The sequence below is a fragment of the Erythrolamprus reginae genome, chromosome 1 (assembly GCF_031021105.1).
Source record: "Erythrolamprus reginae isolate rEryReg1 chromosome 1, rEryReg1.hap1, whole genome shotgun sequence".
In the NCBI taxonomy this organism is placed as follows: Eukaryota; Metazoa; Chordata; class Lepidosauria; order Squamata; family Dipsadidae; genus Erythrolamprus; species Erythrolamprus reginae.
In genome coordinates this window covers 190,807,443-190,820,093 of record NC_091950.1, presented here as the reverse complement: position 1 = coordinate 190,820,093, position 12,651 = coordinate 190,807,443, and the positions used below count along the sequence as shown (strand labels likewise).

Genomic DNA, 12,651 nt, shown 5'->3' with positions numbered 1-12,651 from the left:
CCCAAATCGCAAATTAGCCCGTTCGCATTGATCGGGAACGCAATAACCGGGGGATCGCTGATACCGCATTTTATTCCTGGAAAATTAGATGGCACACTGTGTTGTTTGTCTGTTAAGAGAATTTTTTTAAAAAAAAATTACCTCCCCCCAAACAGTCCTTCCTTCCTCTGTCCCTCCATTCATTTGATTCTTCCTTCCTTCCTTTCTTCCCTCCATTTTTCCTTCTCTCCTTCATTCCTCTCCACTTCTCTTTGCCTCTCTCTTTCCCTTTTTTTCTTTCTCTGCGCCTCGGAGATGGGGGTGGGAGAGGCTCCGCTGCGAACACCCAAATTATCAAGCGCTGATTTACATGAATGCAGGCAGCGGCTTCAAGGGACCAACAGCCAGTCCTTCTCGGCACTGCGTTGCTGCAGCCTCAGAGGCTGCCCACCACGGAGATCCCCGAGTCATGCTCCACCGCCACGTCCTCCTCGGGCTCCGCCGCCTTTTTGTTGCATTCAGGCTGCTTCTGGACAATGGCGGACAGCGGTGCCTTGACGTCTTCTGTGGTTGCTGCCGCCGCTGCCACTTTCTCGCCTTGCTTGCTTCCTTCTGGCTTCTCTTCCCAGCCACCCCCCCCCCCCGGATCCTCCATGCGCAACAGTTTCTCTCCCTAAAGGCGGGGAGGAAAGGGGCCAATTGCAGGCCCGCTTTCCTCCCCACCACCTCCAGACGCTCAGCAGCAGACCGATTTGGGAGCTTATTATATATGAGGAGGAGGTGGCAGCTCTGTGGGGCTTTGAAATGACATGAAGGCCTGCGCCCAGGGAAGCGGTGCTTTTTTCAAACGTGCCACTTCCCCAGGCAGCTGGCTTCGCCTCCTCCCCTGCTGCTGTGCTGGGGGCTGCCCCCCACTGCCAAAGACGAATAAGAGACGGCTGTTGCTACCACTGTTGAACAGGCAGCAAGAGGGGGGGGGAGGAAGCGTGAAGCACTGCTTTGCCCGTCCCGGCAAAGACCTGGTGGTAGTGGGGGCAGGCGGGGTGGGGGGCCCTCCGCCACGCTCCTCTCTGCGCAGCCTTTGAAAAGCATGCGCCAGGCTTCTATTTTTAATGCGCTTCAGTGCATGGTGCACATTAGAGAGAACACTGCCCTCTTCAGGTCCGGGATTTTGCGAAGCGCACTGGTGAGGTTTGCACACGTTTGGGCACTTTTGGCAAGGGCCCTTTTATGCACATTGGGCAAGGACTCGGGGGGGTCTGCTGTGGGCTTCCTTCTGCTGCCCTGATGACGGTAATGCGTTAACTGTCCGCCGTTGCTGGGGGAGATAGAAAGGGAGTAAGAGAGAGAAAGAAAGAAAGCGAGATAGAGAAAGAGGGAGAAATACAAAGAGGAAGAGATAAAGAGGGAGAGAGAGAGAAAGAGGGAGAGATGGAGAGGGAGAGAAAAAGAGGGAGAGATAGAAAGGGAGGGAGGGGGAGAGAGAGAAAGCAAACGAGAGAAAGTGAGAGAGAGGGAGAGAGAGAAAGTGAGAAATACAAAGAGGGAGAGATAGAGAGGGAGAGAAAGAAAGAGGGAGAGATGGAGAGGGAGAGAGAAAGAGGGAGAGATAGAAAGAAAGGGAGGGAGGGATGGAGGGAGAAAAGAAGGGAGAAAGAAAGAGGGAGATATAGGGAGTGAAAGAGAATGGGTGAGAGAGAAAGAAAGCAAGAGAGAGAGAGGATAAGAGAGAAAGAGAGAGAGAGCGGGAGAGAGATAGAAAGAGAGTGAGAGAGAGAAAGAGAGAGAGAGAGAGAAAAAAGGAGAGGAAGGAAGAGAGAGAGAGAAAGAAAGAAAGAAAGAGAAAACTCGGCAAGGAGTTGGGGACTTGCTCCACTTGTTTTTTACTTTAAATAAGGTATGTGCAGTGTGCATAGGGATTTGTTCATAGTTTTTTTTAATAGTCCGGCCCTCCAACAGTCTGAGGGACAGTGAACTGCCCCCCTGTGTAAAAGGTTTGGGGATCCCTGGCATACATACATTTAGTTTACATTTCATAGGAATGAGAGACCTGAAGAGAAGAACTGGTTGTGTAGATTGAAACAAACTTTGGGAATACCGCCCTCTATTGGAAAGCAATGTATTATCAAGAGAGGCAAATATTGATTGGCTATAATCAGGCAAAACTGTAAATTAAACAGTTGTTTAATTACTAATCAAATGAGTTTTACTGATCTTCCTCTCATTCCACTTACCTAGTTATGTTATCTCTGAGGCGAAATAAAGGAGAAAAAAATAAATTCTAAAGCCAAACAGGGCTTTGAAGTAAATAAATCCTGTTTGTTTGTTTGTTTGTTTGTTTGTTTGTTTGTTTGTTTGTTTGTTTGTTTGTTTATTGTATTTATATGCTGCTCACTCAAAAGACTCTGAGATCTCTCAGGGTTAGTAGAGTTTCAGTTAATTTTAGCAAGTACCCCACAACCAGAAAGTATGCAATAGTTATAGGTGAAACTCAAAAAATTAGAATATTGTGCAAAAGTTCATTTATTTCGGTAATGCAACTTAAAAGGTGAAACATAATATATGAGAGAGACTCATTACATGCAAGGTAAGAATTCAAGCTGTGATTTGTCATAATTGTGATGATTATGGGGTACATGAAATCCCCAAATCCACCATCTCAGAAAATTAGAATATTACATGCAATCAATGAAACAAGGATTGTACATGGAACAATATCGGACCTCTGAAAAGTATAAGCATGCATTTGTACTCGTAATTTGGTTTGGGCCCCTTTTGCAGCAATTACTGCCTCAATGCGGCGTGGCATGGAAGCTATCAGCCTATGGCATTGCGGAGGTATTCTGGAAGACCAGGATACTTCAATAGCGGCCTTCAGCTCTTCTGCATCGTTCCGTGTCATGTCGCACATCTTTTTCTTGACAATGCCCCATAGGCTCTCTATGGGGTTCAAGTCAGGCAAGTTTGTTTGCCAATCAAGCTCAGTAGTCCCACAGTCATTGAACCAGATTTTGGTGATTTTGGCAGTGTGGGCAAGTGCCTGCTGGAACATGAAGTCAGCATCCCATAAAGCTCATCTGCCAAAGGAAGCATGAAGTGCTTCACAATCTAGTAGACGGTTGCATTGACCCTGGACTTAATGAAGCACAGTAGACCAACACCAGCAGATGACATAGCTCCCCAAATCAACACAGACTGTGGAAACTTTTGCATCTCATTTGGAAACCAAGGACCCAGAGTATGAAGGAAGAACACAAGCAAGATGCTTGAAGCCCAGTGTGAAGTAAAATATGCTTTATAACCACATCGTTTGAATACACTTGAGTAATGTATGCTTTGAATAATTAGGCCCCCCAAAAGACAATGCCTGTTGAATTAAAAACCACGACCTGTTTTAGTCAGGTGAAAGGATAATATTCTGTTATGCCCATGAGTTTGGAGTTTAGAGGGAAACTTCCTAGCTTACAACCCTTTCCATGCCTTGTTACTTATCTTTTTTCCTAGTGTTTACTGATTTAAGTAACTCTGCCTAATAACAGAGCTGCCTTAATGAATCAGCTGGAAAGAAATTTATAACTACTGGATTCCTAACTCACATGTTCCTTGAGGAAAAATATGTCAGAAACATGTACCGTTTAGTGGCACATACATCTTAGTTTCTGCAGTTCTACTAAGATGAAATAGTTAATTTAACCATCCCAGCATAATTTAACCACCCTTACATTTAAAAAAAATATTTATAGCACTTTATTTTAATTAATTATTCTTTATGGTTAAGAAAAATACTCATATTTAATTCTGCTGTCTCTTAATTTTACTTTATGTGTAACTGCCCATAATTCCTGGATTTAAATTTAAACCAAAAGTTGGCTTGCTAGCTTTAAATCTCCCAAGCGTTTTTCCAATTCACTTGTTAAGCATATATAGAGGGTGGTAAGAGTTTTTCCAATTCACTTGTTGAGCATATATAGAGGGAGGTAGAGTAAATATTGTATTCAATTTAATAGATTACGGAAGGTGGGGGGAATCATTGTATCCAAATATTTGTTAAAAGCTACAAAATTGCAAAGGGGATTTTATGCATGCATTGTACTGTTATGTGCAGTGATAATGGTGAATAGATTCTGCCTATCGCATGTGACATCTGCTAAACTAAGGTTTGATAAATTGAGAATTTATTCTGTATTTATTCAGTCCAAACAAATGTGTTTGGCCCTGAAAATTAAACCATAAGCCAGTCAGCTACTTTTAAACTTGAACTGCTGTGTGAATATAGTCAATATAGTTATTGGTTTAGGAAGTCATGCAAACACCAAAAATTATGTAAGTGGAATAAATTCTGGTTAACATAACGATTGATAAACATGTACACACAGCCTCTGAATATTATTTGAGATCATAGCTAGCTATGTTTTACTTTGCTTGTTAAGATGTAACTCTTTGATAACTCTCTAATCACCAAAATCTTATGAAAGATTCTGAAGCCTATCTCAAATCATTAATATAAAAAGGCATTCTCAGTACTCAGTAACTACTGTGACCCTTAACTAAAGTTAAAACTAAAAAGGCAATTTACAAAATCTGAAATTGGATAAAACTCTACATATAACAATATTTAATGCAATGTCCTTGATCCTAAAAGACTTTCCAAAAATTTCTGGCTAAACATGTATCTCAAATAATGAAATAGATTTAGGAATGTGAAGAACTTCTTTTAGTGGAAATAAAAGTTTTTTATTTATACAGAAAGAAAAGATTAATAGAGTCAGACTGACTTACTTTTGTTTAATCAAGTGTAGAGATAAGCTTTTCACTGCAATACTTGCAAAAGTAAATATATTTTATAACTGAAATGTTATATCCTGATCAGACTAGTTTTGTTTCAAAAAGATGTATGAGGTAAAACGTCAGATCTATTTTGAAGGTAATCAGAAAGATACATTTTTAAAATGTGGCTATAAACTTCCTTAATGTGAAAAAAAAAATTGATAATCTAGAATGGTTTTATTGCTTGCACCATTAACAAATGGATACAGAATATTTATAAAACAAAAAGCCAAGATTCTGATAAAAATAGCTTTTTATCACAATGTTCTATAAATAATTCTTTTTCTGATTTATCTTGTTTAATCTTGTTTATTGGTAAGAAAAAAAGTCATCCTTCAATATCAGTTTTTTAAAACCTGTATAATGTTGAAGGTAATTGTATAACATTAATCAAACTAATAAATTGAGTAGTAGTTTGGATAGAAAGTTTGTTACTAAGTCTACTAAAATAGATGAATGGAATAAGCCAGTGAGAATGAATCTTTTCGGCACCGAGTACCAAAAAAGGAGTACATATGCGCTCATCTGGGCCACAACCCGGAAGAGGAGCTGCCAAGACTGTATGTGTGTGCCCAAAATGAACTTCCAATTTCTGGCACATGCATGTGTGCTGGCCAGCTAGTCTTCCGGGTTTCTGGTGCACATGCGCAACAATCAGCTGGCTGGTGTGCATGCACATGCAGGAAAATGGAAGATCAGCACTGCCGCATGCACAAAGGCCAGTTAATTGTCGCACAGCGACTGATTAGATCCCCCAGAGTTGGCCTTCTCCAGGTCCCATTGACTAAACAATGCCGTCTGGCGGAACCCAGGGGAAGAGCCTTCTCTGTGGCAGCCCCAGCCCTCTGGAATAATCTCCCACCAGAGATTAGGACTGCCCCCACCCTCCTTGCCTTTCAAAAGCTCCTGAAGATCCACCTATGTCGCCAGGCATGGGGAAATTAATATCCCCCTAGCTACTATGTTTTATATATGGTCTGTTAGGTTGTGTGATTGTTTTTCTTTTTATAATAAGGGTTTTTAATTGCTTTTAATATTAGATTTGTACTTGTTGTATTGTTGTTGTGAGTCACTCCGAGTCCTCGGAGAGGGTGGCATACAAATCTTTATTATTATTATTATTATTATTATTATTATTATTATTATTATTATTATGATGCATGCCTGAACCCCAGAAGAGGAATGGGGGACACCACGTGTGCCAGGCAACATGACTCCGGGGGCCACTTCGGGCACATATGCCGTAGAGCTGCGGTGGCACAGTGGTTAGAATGCACCACTGCAGGCTACTTCAGCTAACTACTAGCAGTAGTTGAGCAGTTCAAATCTCACCACTGTTCAAGGTTGACTCAGCCTTCCATCCTTCCGAGGTGGGTAAAATGAGGACCCAGATTGCTGGGGGCAATAAGCTGATTCTGAAAAACCGCTTAGAGAGGGCTGAAAAAGCACTATGAAGTGGTATGTAAGTTTAAATATTATTGCTGTAGGTTCCTCATCACGGGAATAAACTATTTGAATTATGCGTTTAACACTTGCTGGTTTTTAATGCAACAGGTTCCCGATTTAAATCAAAAATATTTATTTCTGAACTCATAATTTATTGGCAGAATATAACCATTTTTGCTATAGACTCAATATCACAGCTGTATTAGATGAATGTTTTGCTATACATATTATGTAGAGCAGGGATGTCAAACTCATGTTGTCACCGAAGCGTCATGTGACTTATCGGGACCTTTCCCCCCTTTGCTAAACTTGACAAAGGCATGACCAGTGCGTGACATATCCAGTCCGTAGACCGGGCGTTTGACAGACCTGATGTAGAGCCTCTTGTAGGCAAGGAGAAATTGGATAGTAGTGTATTCCTCTTTTTTTTAGGTACGTGGTACATAGAACTCTATGTGATTTTATATATTTTTATATTTTATACTGTAAATAGTTCAGTATACAGTGGTACTTAAGAACGCCTCTATTTAAGAACTTTTCTAGATAAGAACCGGGTGTTCAAGATTTTAGCCATTTTCTACTTAAGAACCCGAGCCCGGAAAAATTTCCCAGGAAATTTGAGAGTGGCACAAAGGCCCAGCCAGTTTCCTGCCGTTCTCCCTGGGTTTCTCTCTCTGGCGCAGTGTATGGAAGGCAGCCTCGCGCCGAGTGTGTGGGAGGCGCGTGCTCCTAGTCGCCGCCTCAGAGTCCCCCCCCCTTTTTTAAAGCTTCTTCCTTCGGCAGTGACTGTCCTCCTCCTCCTCCTCTTCCTCCACCTCCTCCCAAATTCTGAGCTTTTATTTCTTTCCTAATGGGTTTGCACGCATTATTTGCTTTTACATTGATTCCTATGAGAAAAATTGCTTCTACTTACAAACTTTTCTACTTAAGAACCTGGTCACAGAATGAATTAAGTTCTTAAGTAGAGGTATCACTGTATAGTGCAGAATTCAACCAGGCCTTCTTTACTAAGGGCTATATTTTGTTTTGTCTTGTACTTCAATGGTCTCCAATCTTTCCGACTTTGCAGACTGGCAGCAGGATGGGGGAGAGGGGTTGGTTCTGTGTGCGCACTCATGCATGCACTCCATTCATGCAAACAGCAGGCACTCATGGGCCAATGGTGCAGCCCAGTTCCTAGGGACTCCTGGTATACTTAAGGAGACATTGCTATAGAATAGGATAATTTTTCTCATCTTCAGTTGAGAACTTTGAGAAATGGATACTTCTTAACTTTGGGATGATCCCAAAGTTCAGACCCTTGAGACCTAATTCCGTGGTAAGGTTCTTCAACCTTGAACCTTGATTGTTTCAGTCTTGGTGAAATGCAACCCTCCAAATTTAGATATATATAAAGATTTAAAGGAATTATCTAGTACATAATTACTAACAGCATAGAAAATGTTTTCATACAAAATTTATTTCACACGTTTATTGAACTATCCACATGTAATTTTCAGGCATGATGCAACATTAGATGTTAGTAACAATTAATGTGGAAAATAAATATATACCAGTGATGTGACTCAAGATGATACTTTTACTTATTGATTACATATTTTTTTTCTGACAAACCACCAGAATAACCGGTTAGTTTTAATTAAAAATTATTGTAGTGTTTCAGTTACTTTTTCAATTGAATAAGCCCATTATGGAGTTTTAAATAAAATTTATCCATCACACCTAAGGTTGTGGGATAATTTTTATGGGCCACATATAAATTAAGTGGATGGAGGAGACAAAACAGCAGCATTTAGTGGATTAATGTCAGGCACCAAATTTGTCCCTGAAGCAGAGCTTATACCTTTTAAGTTAAAAAAGCTTTATGAAAAATAATTTGTATAAAATGTGTGATCAAAAAGGTATCTGGATAACCATAAAAAGTGGAATGACAGACAATTTCCAAACATTGGAGATGCTCAAAAGTTGTGATATGCCTTGGGGTTTGTAAAGATATTTTGGTTACTTTAATATAATTTAGATGTGCTTGGTAAGTAACTACATAAATATCATATCTTTTTAACATTTTGTTTGTTTCATGAATACCCTTTTTAATGGTAAATACTTACAGGCTTGCATAGTTTATACCTGTTGTTAAATTAGCGCTGCCCTAGTTTTGCATTTAATTCCAAGAAAGCACTTCAGGGCACACAAGGCCACAAATGCAGCATCCATCTAAAGCTCACCAGAAAAGATAAGGCTACTTTTATAGAGCTACAGTGCAATGTCCAGTCCCATGTGCTCTGAAAACTCTACGTGGAATTAAATTACAAAGCCCTGCATTGCACAGTTCTAAATTCTACCTTCTGATGGACCATTGGAATCTCATATACTGTAATGCTAGCATATGTGTATAATACTTAATCAGTACCAACATTTTTATATAAGACTGCATTTACATTTATTACAAGTTTCAAATGGCATTTTGTATGGAACTATTCTTATATTTTAGAAATGGAGAAATTACTCAGTAGTCCTTAACCCGTCCATTAAAATACTATAGTTAATTTAGCGAATTTATATTTTTGGTTCAAGTGCTATAGCTTCTGTACTATTTAACCTTGTTCCAAACACAGAACAAAGAAAACCTTTGCCTCTCCCCACTCCAATAAGCACTTGATATATTTTCAATTAAGTTAGTCATATAAAACTTCTATAAATATCTGTAAGTATGCATTAGCGCACAAATTACTTAGACGATACATCTCTAGTACATAATTTAGAAATTCATAAAGAAGAGGTTTCTGAGAATATTCTAGTCATTGGAAATTAAAAAGTTATTGGCACATTTGGTGGAAAAAAAGTTCACTTTTATTCACTGAACTTCATATGCTATTGCTCACTAATCAAAATCTTTGGCTTAACCATTAGTTAAAGACAAAGATTTATGGTAAAAATAAATATATAAGAATGACTTATAGTATATACAAAAAGTACAACCAATATTCAAGCTTTTTTTAAAAAGACAAAACCTATGTATATATCAATGCCGGCTTTCATAGCCAACGTTAATCCAACAATGAGGAGCTGTGGGAATAATAGAAAGTGGTCTAATTCTCTGGTATGCTGATATTTTGCCAATAATTGTGGCTGCTGTCTTCACAGGAGAAAGTGCCCTGCTTTCTAGTACACAATAGTTGACAAATTGAATTAGACCATAATCTATTACCCTGGACACACATCATTGTTGGAATATCTGTATATATTTGGTGTAAGCGACATTCAGTAATGCTAATGTTTAAAACATGACCTATTGCACATTAAAGATTGTTTTTAAGCCTGGTGCTCACATACCTAGTCTTAGAACACAGAATTAGCAGATTTAGAGGCTGCAAATTTACCTGAAAATGTCCATATCACCATGGACTATGGCGGGATTTTTTGCACACTGTATTAGTACAATAATCAGGGTAAATAGTGCCTTTAAAACAGATGCAGAATGGCAAGGTCTCCCTACTCAATGACACAAATTATTCTTTCTAGACAAGAAGGCTTTTTCCGGGAAGATGGTTACAAGAGAACTGAGCTTTCCTTTTTAGAAATTCAGCCATACATCATTGCATCCATTTGTGAATATAAAGACTTGGATCCAGATAAAATTAGTTGCCTTTAGGCCCCATTGTTTCAAACAGGATCAAAATGCAACTAAGTCTAGATGAAGAATCATTCACTTAGCAGATATCTACTGCCAAAATAAAAAATAACCCCCTCCAAAGTTATAAATAGTATCAGCAAATGTTTGCTTCCCTTAATATGCACTTTTTCCAGCAATTTACTCCTTAAAAGCAAAAAAAAAAAAAATTCAAATATTGCAGTTCCTTAAACTGAACAGAGTTACATACTACAAGCTAATCTTCCTGATGTTAGAACCAGTTCTTAATGTCATGGTTTAGTCCTATTAATGTAAATTATTAACTTCTGCCCATATGTCCCTATCTCTCACTTCTGAGTCAGCCGTGAAATTAGTGGGATTAAAGTAAACATGTTCTGGGCTTGGATATAGGGGAAAAAATCTTAGCATCTTGATGGGCAGACAAATTTGAAACTCTCAATTTTATTTTAAACATTCAGCGACAAAAAGAAAATCAAGGTCAAGTAACTATCCACGACCACAAATGAGAAAGAATGAAAGGTTACGTTAATTTCTATGGCGTCCCATAGAATTTGCCTGACAAAATACAGTACTAGTATTCTCTTCCGATATTTGAACAGAGTAGACAAATATACTGAAATACATGTCTATTCGTTGTTAGGAAAATTATCTTGCATTTGGTGGGAGAAGTTTCAGCAATGCAAGAAAGATGAGATCAAAGCAACAACTTTAAGGCTTGACCTAACACGTACTCCAGACTCTGGAAAAAACAAGTAATTGTGCAATTCAGTCAAATTTTGCCAAGAGCATTCTAACAAACCACACAACTCAGGGTGCTTCTTTTTTTCTTTTAGACAGTGGCCAGATTTCCAGTTTCATTGTGTTAATTATTTTTCTCAAAAGTGCGCTCAAGACTAAGCTGGAAGCAACAAAACAAAATCCCTAACTGGGAATCATTCATATAGCTCCATTTCACCAAAAGAAGAGTAAATCTATCCCTTTCCAGGTTGATCATTTGGATTTTAATTCCCCCCCCGCCCCCCCGCCCCCTGCCCCAAAAGACTACAGATTAGTTAATGCATAGAAGCTGGTTTAGGGAGTCTTAAAATTTAGATCTGTAACACCAAACATTTCTGATATGAAAATAACATTTATAGAGCAAACAGGTCTTCCATTTGCATTCATCATGTTGCTCAAAGACATCTTAAAATCCATTCAATCTTTTATAATTCAGCTGGGATCCCTAGGAATAACTTTCGTTTCCATTCCATTTTGTGATCCACTGTTTTTTTGCATGGTTCTCTTTAGCTTTTCCATCTTTAATCTGCCTTTCCTCCTTCCGAATTCTTACAGCATGGTAGCGGGGGATGCTGTCATCGTACCTGGAACGCTGGAAGAACCCGCACTATAGGAAGGAAAAGAGAATGTCACATTGCTCAATGTTACTAAACAAATATGGTCTTACCCAACCTGGAGACTCCCCAGATATGTTGCACTACAATCCCGCTAGCTCTAGTTTGAAGAAACACATTGTCACTGTGCAAAGATTTAAAGAAAAAGACAAAGCACCAGATATCTTACAAGAAAGTAGCACCAAGATTGCAATCTAAGATTGCCAGAAAAACTCTCAATCTCAAATGTATTTTACAAAAGTAAAATCTCTTTGTACTCAATCTGATAATATTTGTGGAAGATCCAGGGCTAAAATTAAAGGCCAATCCAAATATATCAAATCTTGCTGAGAACATACAGTAGTATAGGACCATACTTAACTAACCTGGCTCAGTAAAAATATAAAAATTGGTCATTCACTTTCTGATTTATACCATTAACACATACTTTTGGTAATTTATTCCAGTGAATCTATGGATGATGGAGACTAGAGATGAAAATTAACACAGGCCTGGCATCAGAATGCACCATGGCCAAATGCCAAAATCCAAGCTCCAGACAACCTGCTAGAACGTAGGTCAAGTTCAAAGTTAATTTTAAAGCAGGTACACACAAAAGAATCATCCAGATAGCTCTACTATCATATTCCAAAACATTATTTTAAAGCAGAGGTCTCCAACCTTGGCAACTTTAAGACTTGTGGAAATTCTGGGAGTTGAAGTCCATAAGTCTTAAAAGTTGCCTAGGTTGGAGACCCCTGTTTTAAAGGACAGAGACACTGGAGAAAGATGGGAAGAGTAACCGCCATTCAATTTGTGCTGCTCATGGTGTTGTGAGCCATAATTCATTCATGCCATAGTGTTGGCATGAATGAACATAAATATCAATCCAACTCTGAAATTATAGTTACTAACAAGGCCCACAGGCTCTTTCACCCTACGTACAAGAAATGTCCGCCAACAAGGCAGGGGATTGGTCATGTAGTAACCACACCACCTCTGATTTTCAAATGGTCTCGATCAATGACTACTAAAAAGCAGGCTTGTTGGTCAGACTATTACTATTAATCTTCTCATCATTTTTATCACCCATCTCCTCCCACTTATGAGTGTATGACTGTAACTTGTTGCTTCTATCCTTACGATTTATATTGTTTCCTAGTATTATTTCATTGCTTATTTGAATCTTATGACTATCGTTAAGTGTTGTATCCTATGATATTTGATGAATGTATCTTTTATTTTTATGTACACTGAGAGCATATGTACCAAAGACAAATTCCTTGTGTATCCAATCACACTTGGCCAATAAAGAATTATAATCTAATCTAACTATCGCCAGGAGATGTCATAAGATTTTTAAAAATCATGTTAATT

The 12,651-nt window shown here is 38.8% G+C and overlaps 1 protein-coding gene across 2 annotated transcripts in view; it reads right to left on the bottom strand.

The window, feature by feature from the left end:
- Nucleotides 1–7,693: 7,693 nt before the first annotated feature.
- The window catches only part of ITGA6 (integrin subunit alpha 6), an 89,124-nt gene continuing 84,166 nt past the window's right edge, over nt 7,694–12,651 (bottom strand). For both annotated transcript variants that reach the window (XM_070731761.1, XM_070731762.1), the window contains one exon: nt 7,694–11,288. Coding sequence is in view for 1 of the 2 variants with exons in the window: in XM_070731762.1 (XP_070587863.1) it covers nt 11,127–11,288 (162 nt within the window). In the remaining variant the exon portion in view is untranslated. The remainder of the gene's footprint in view (nt 11,289–12,651) is intronic.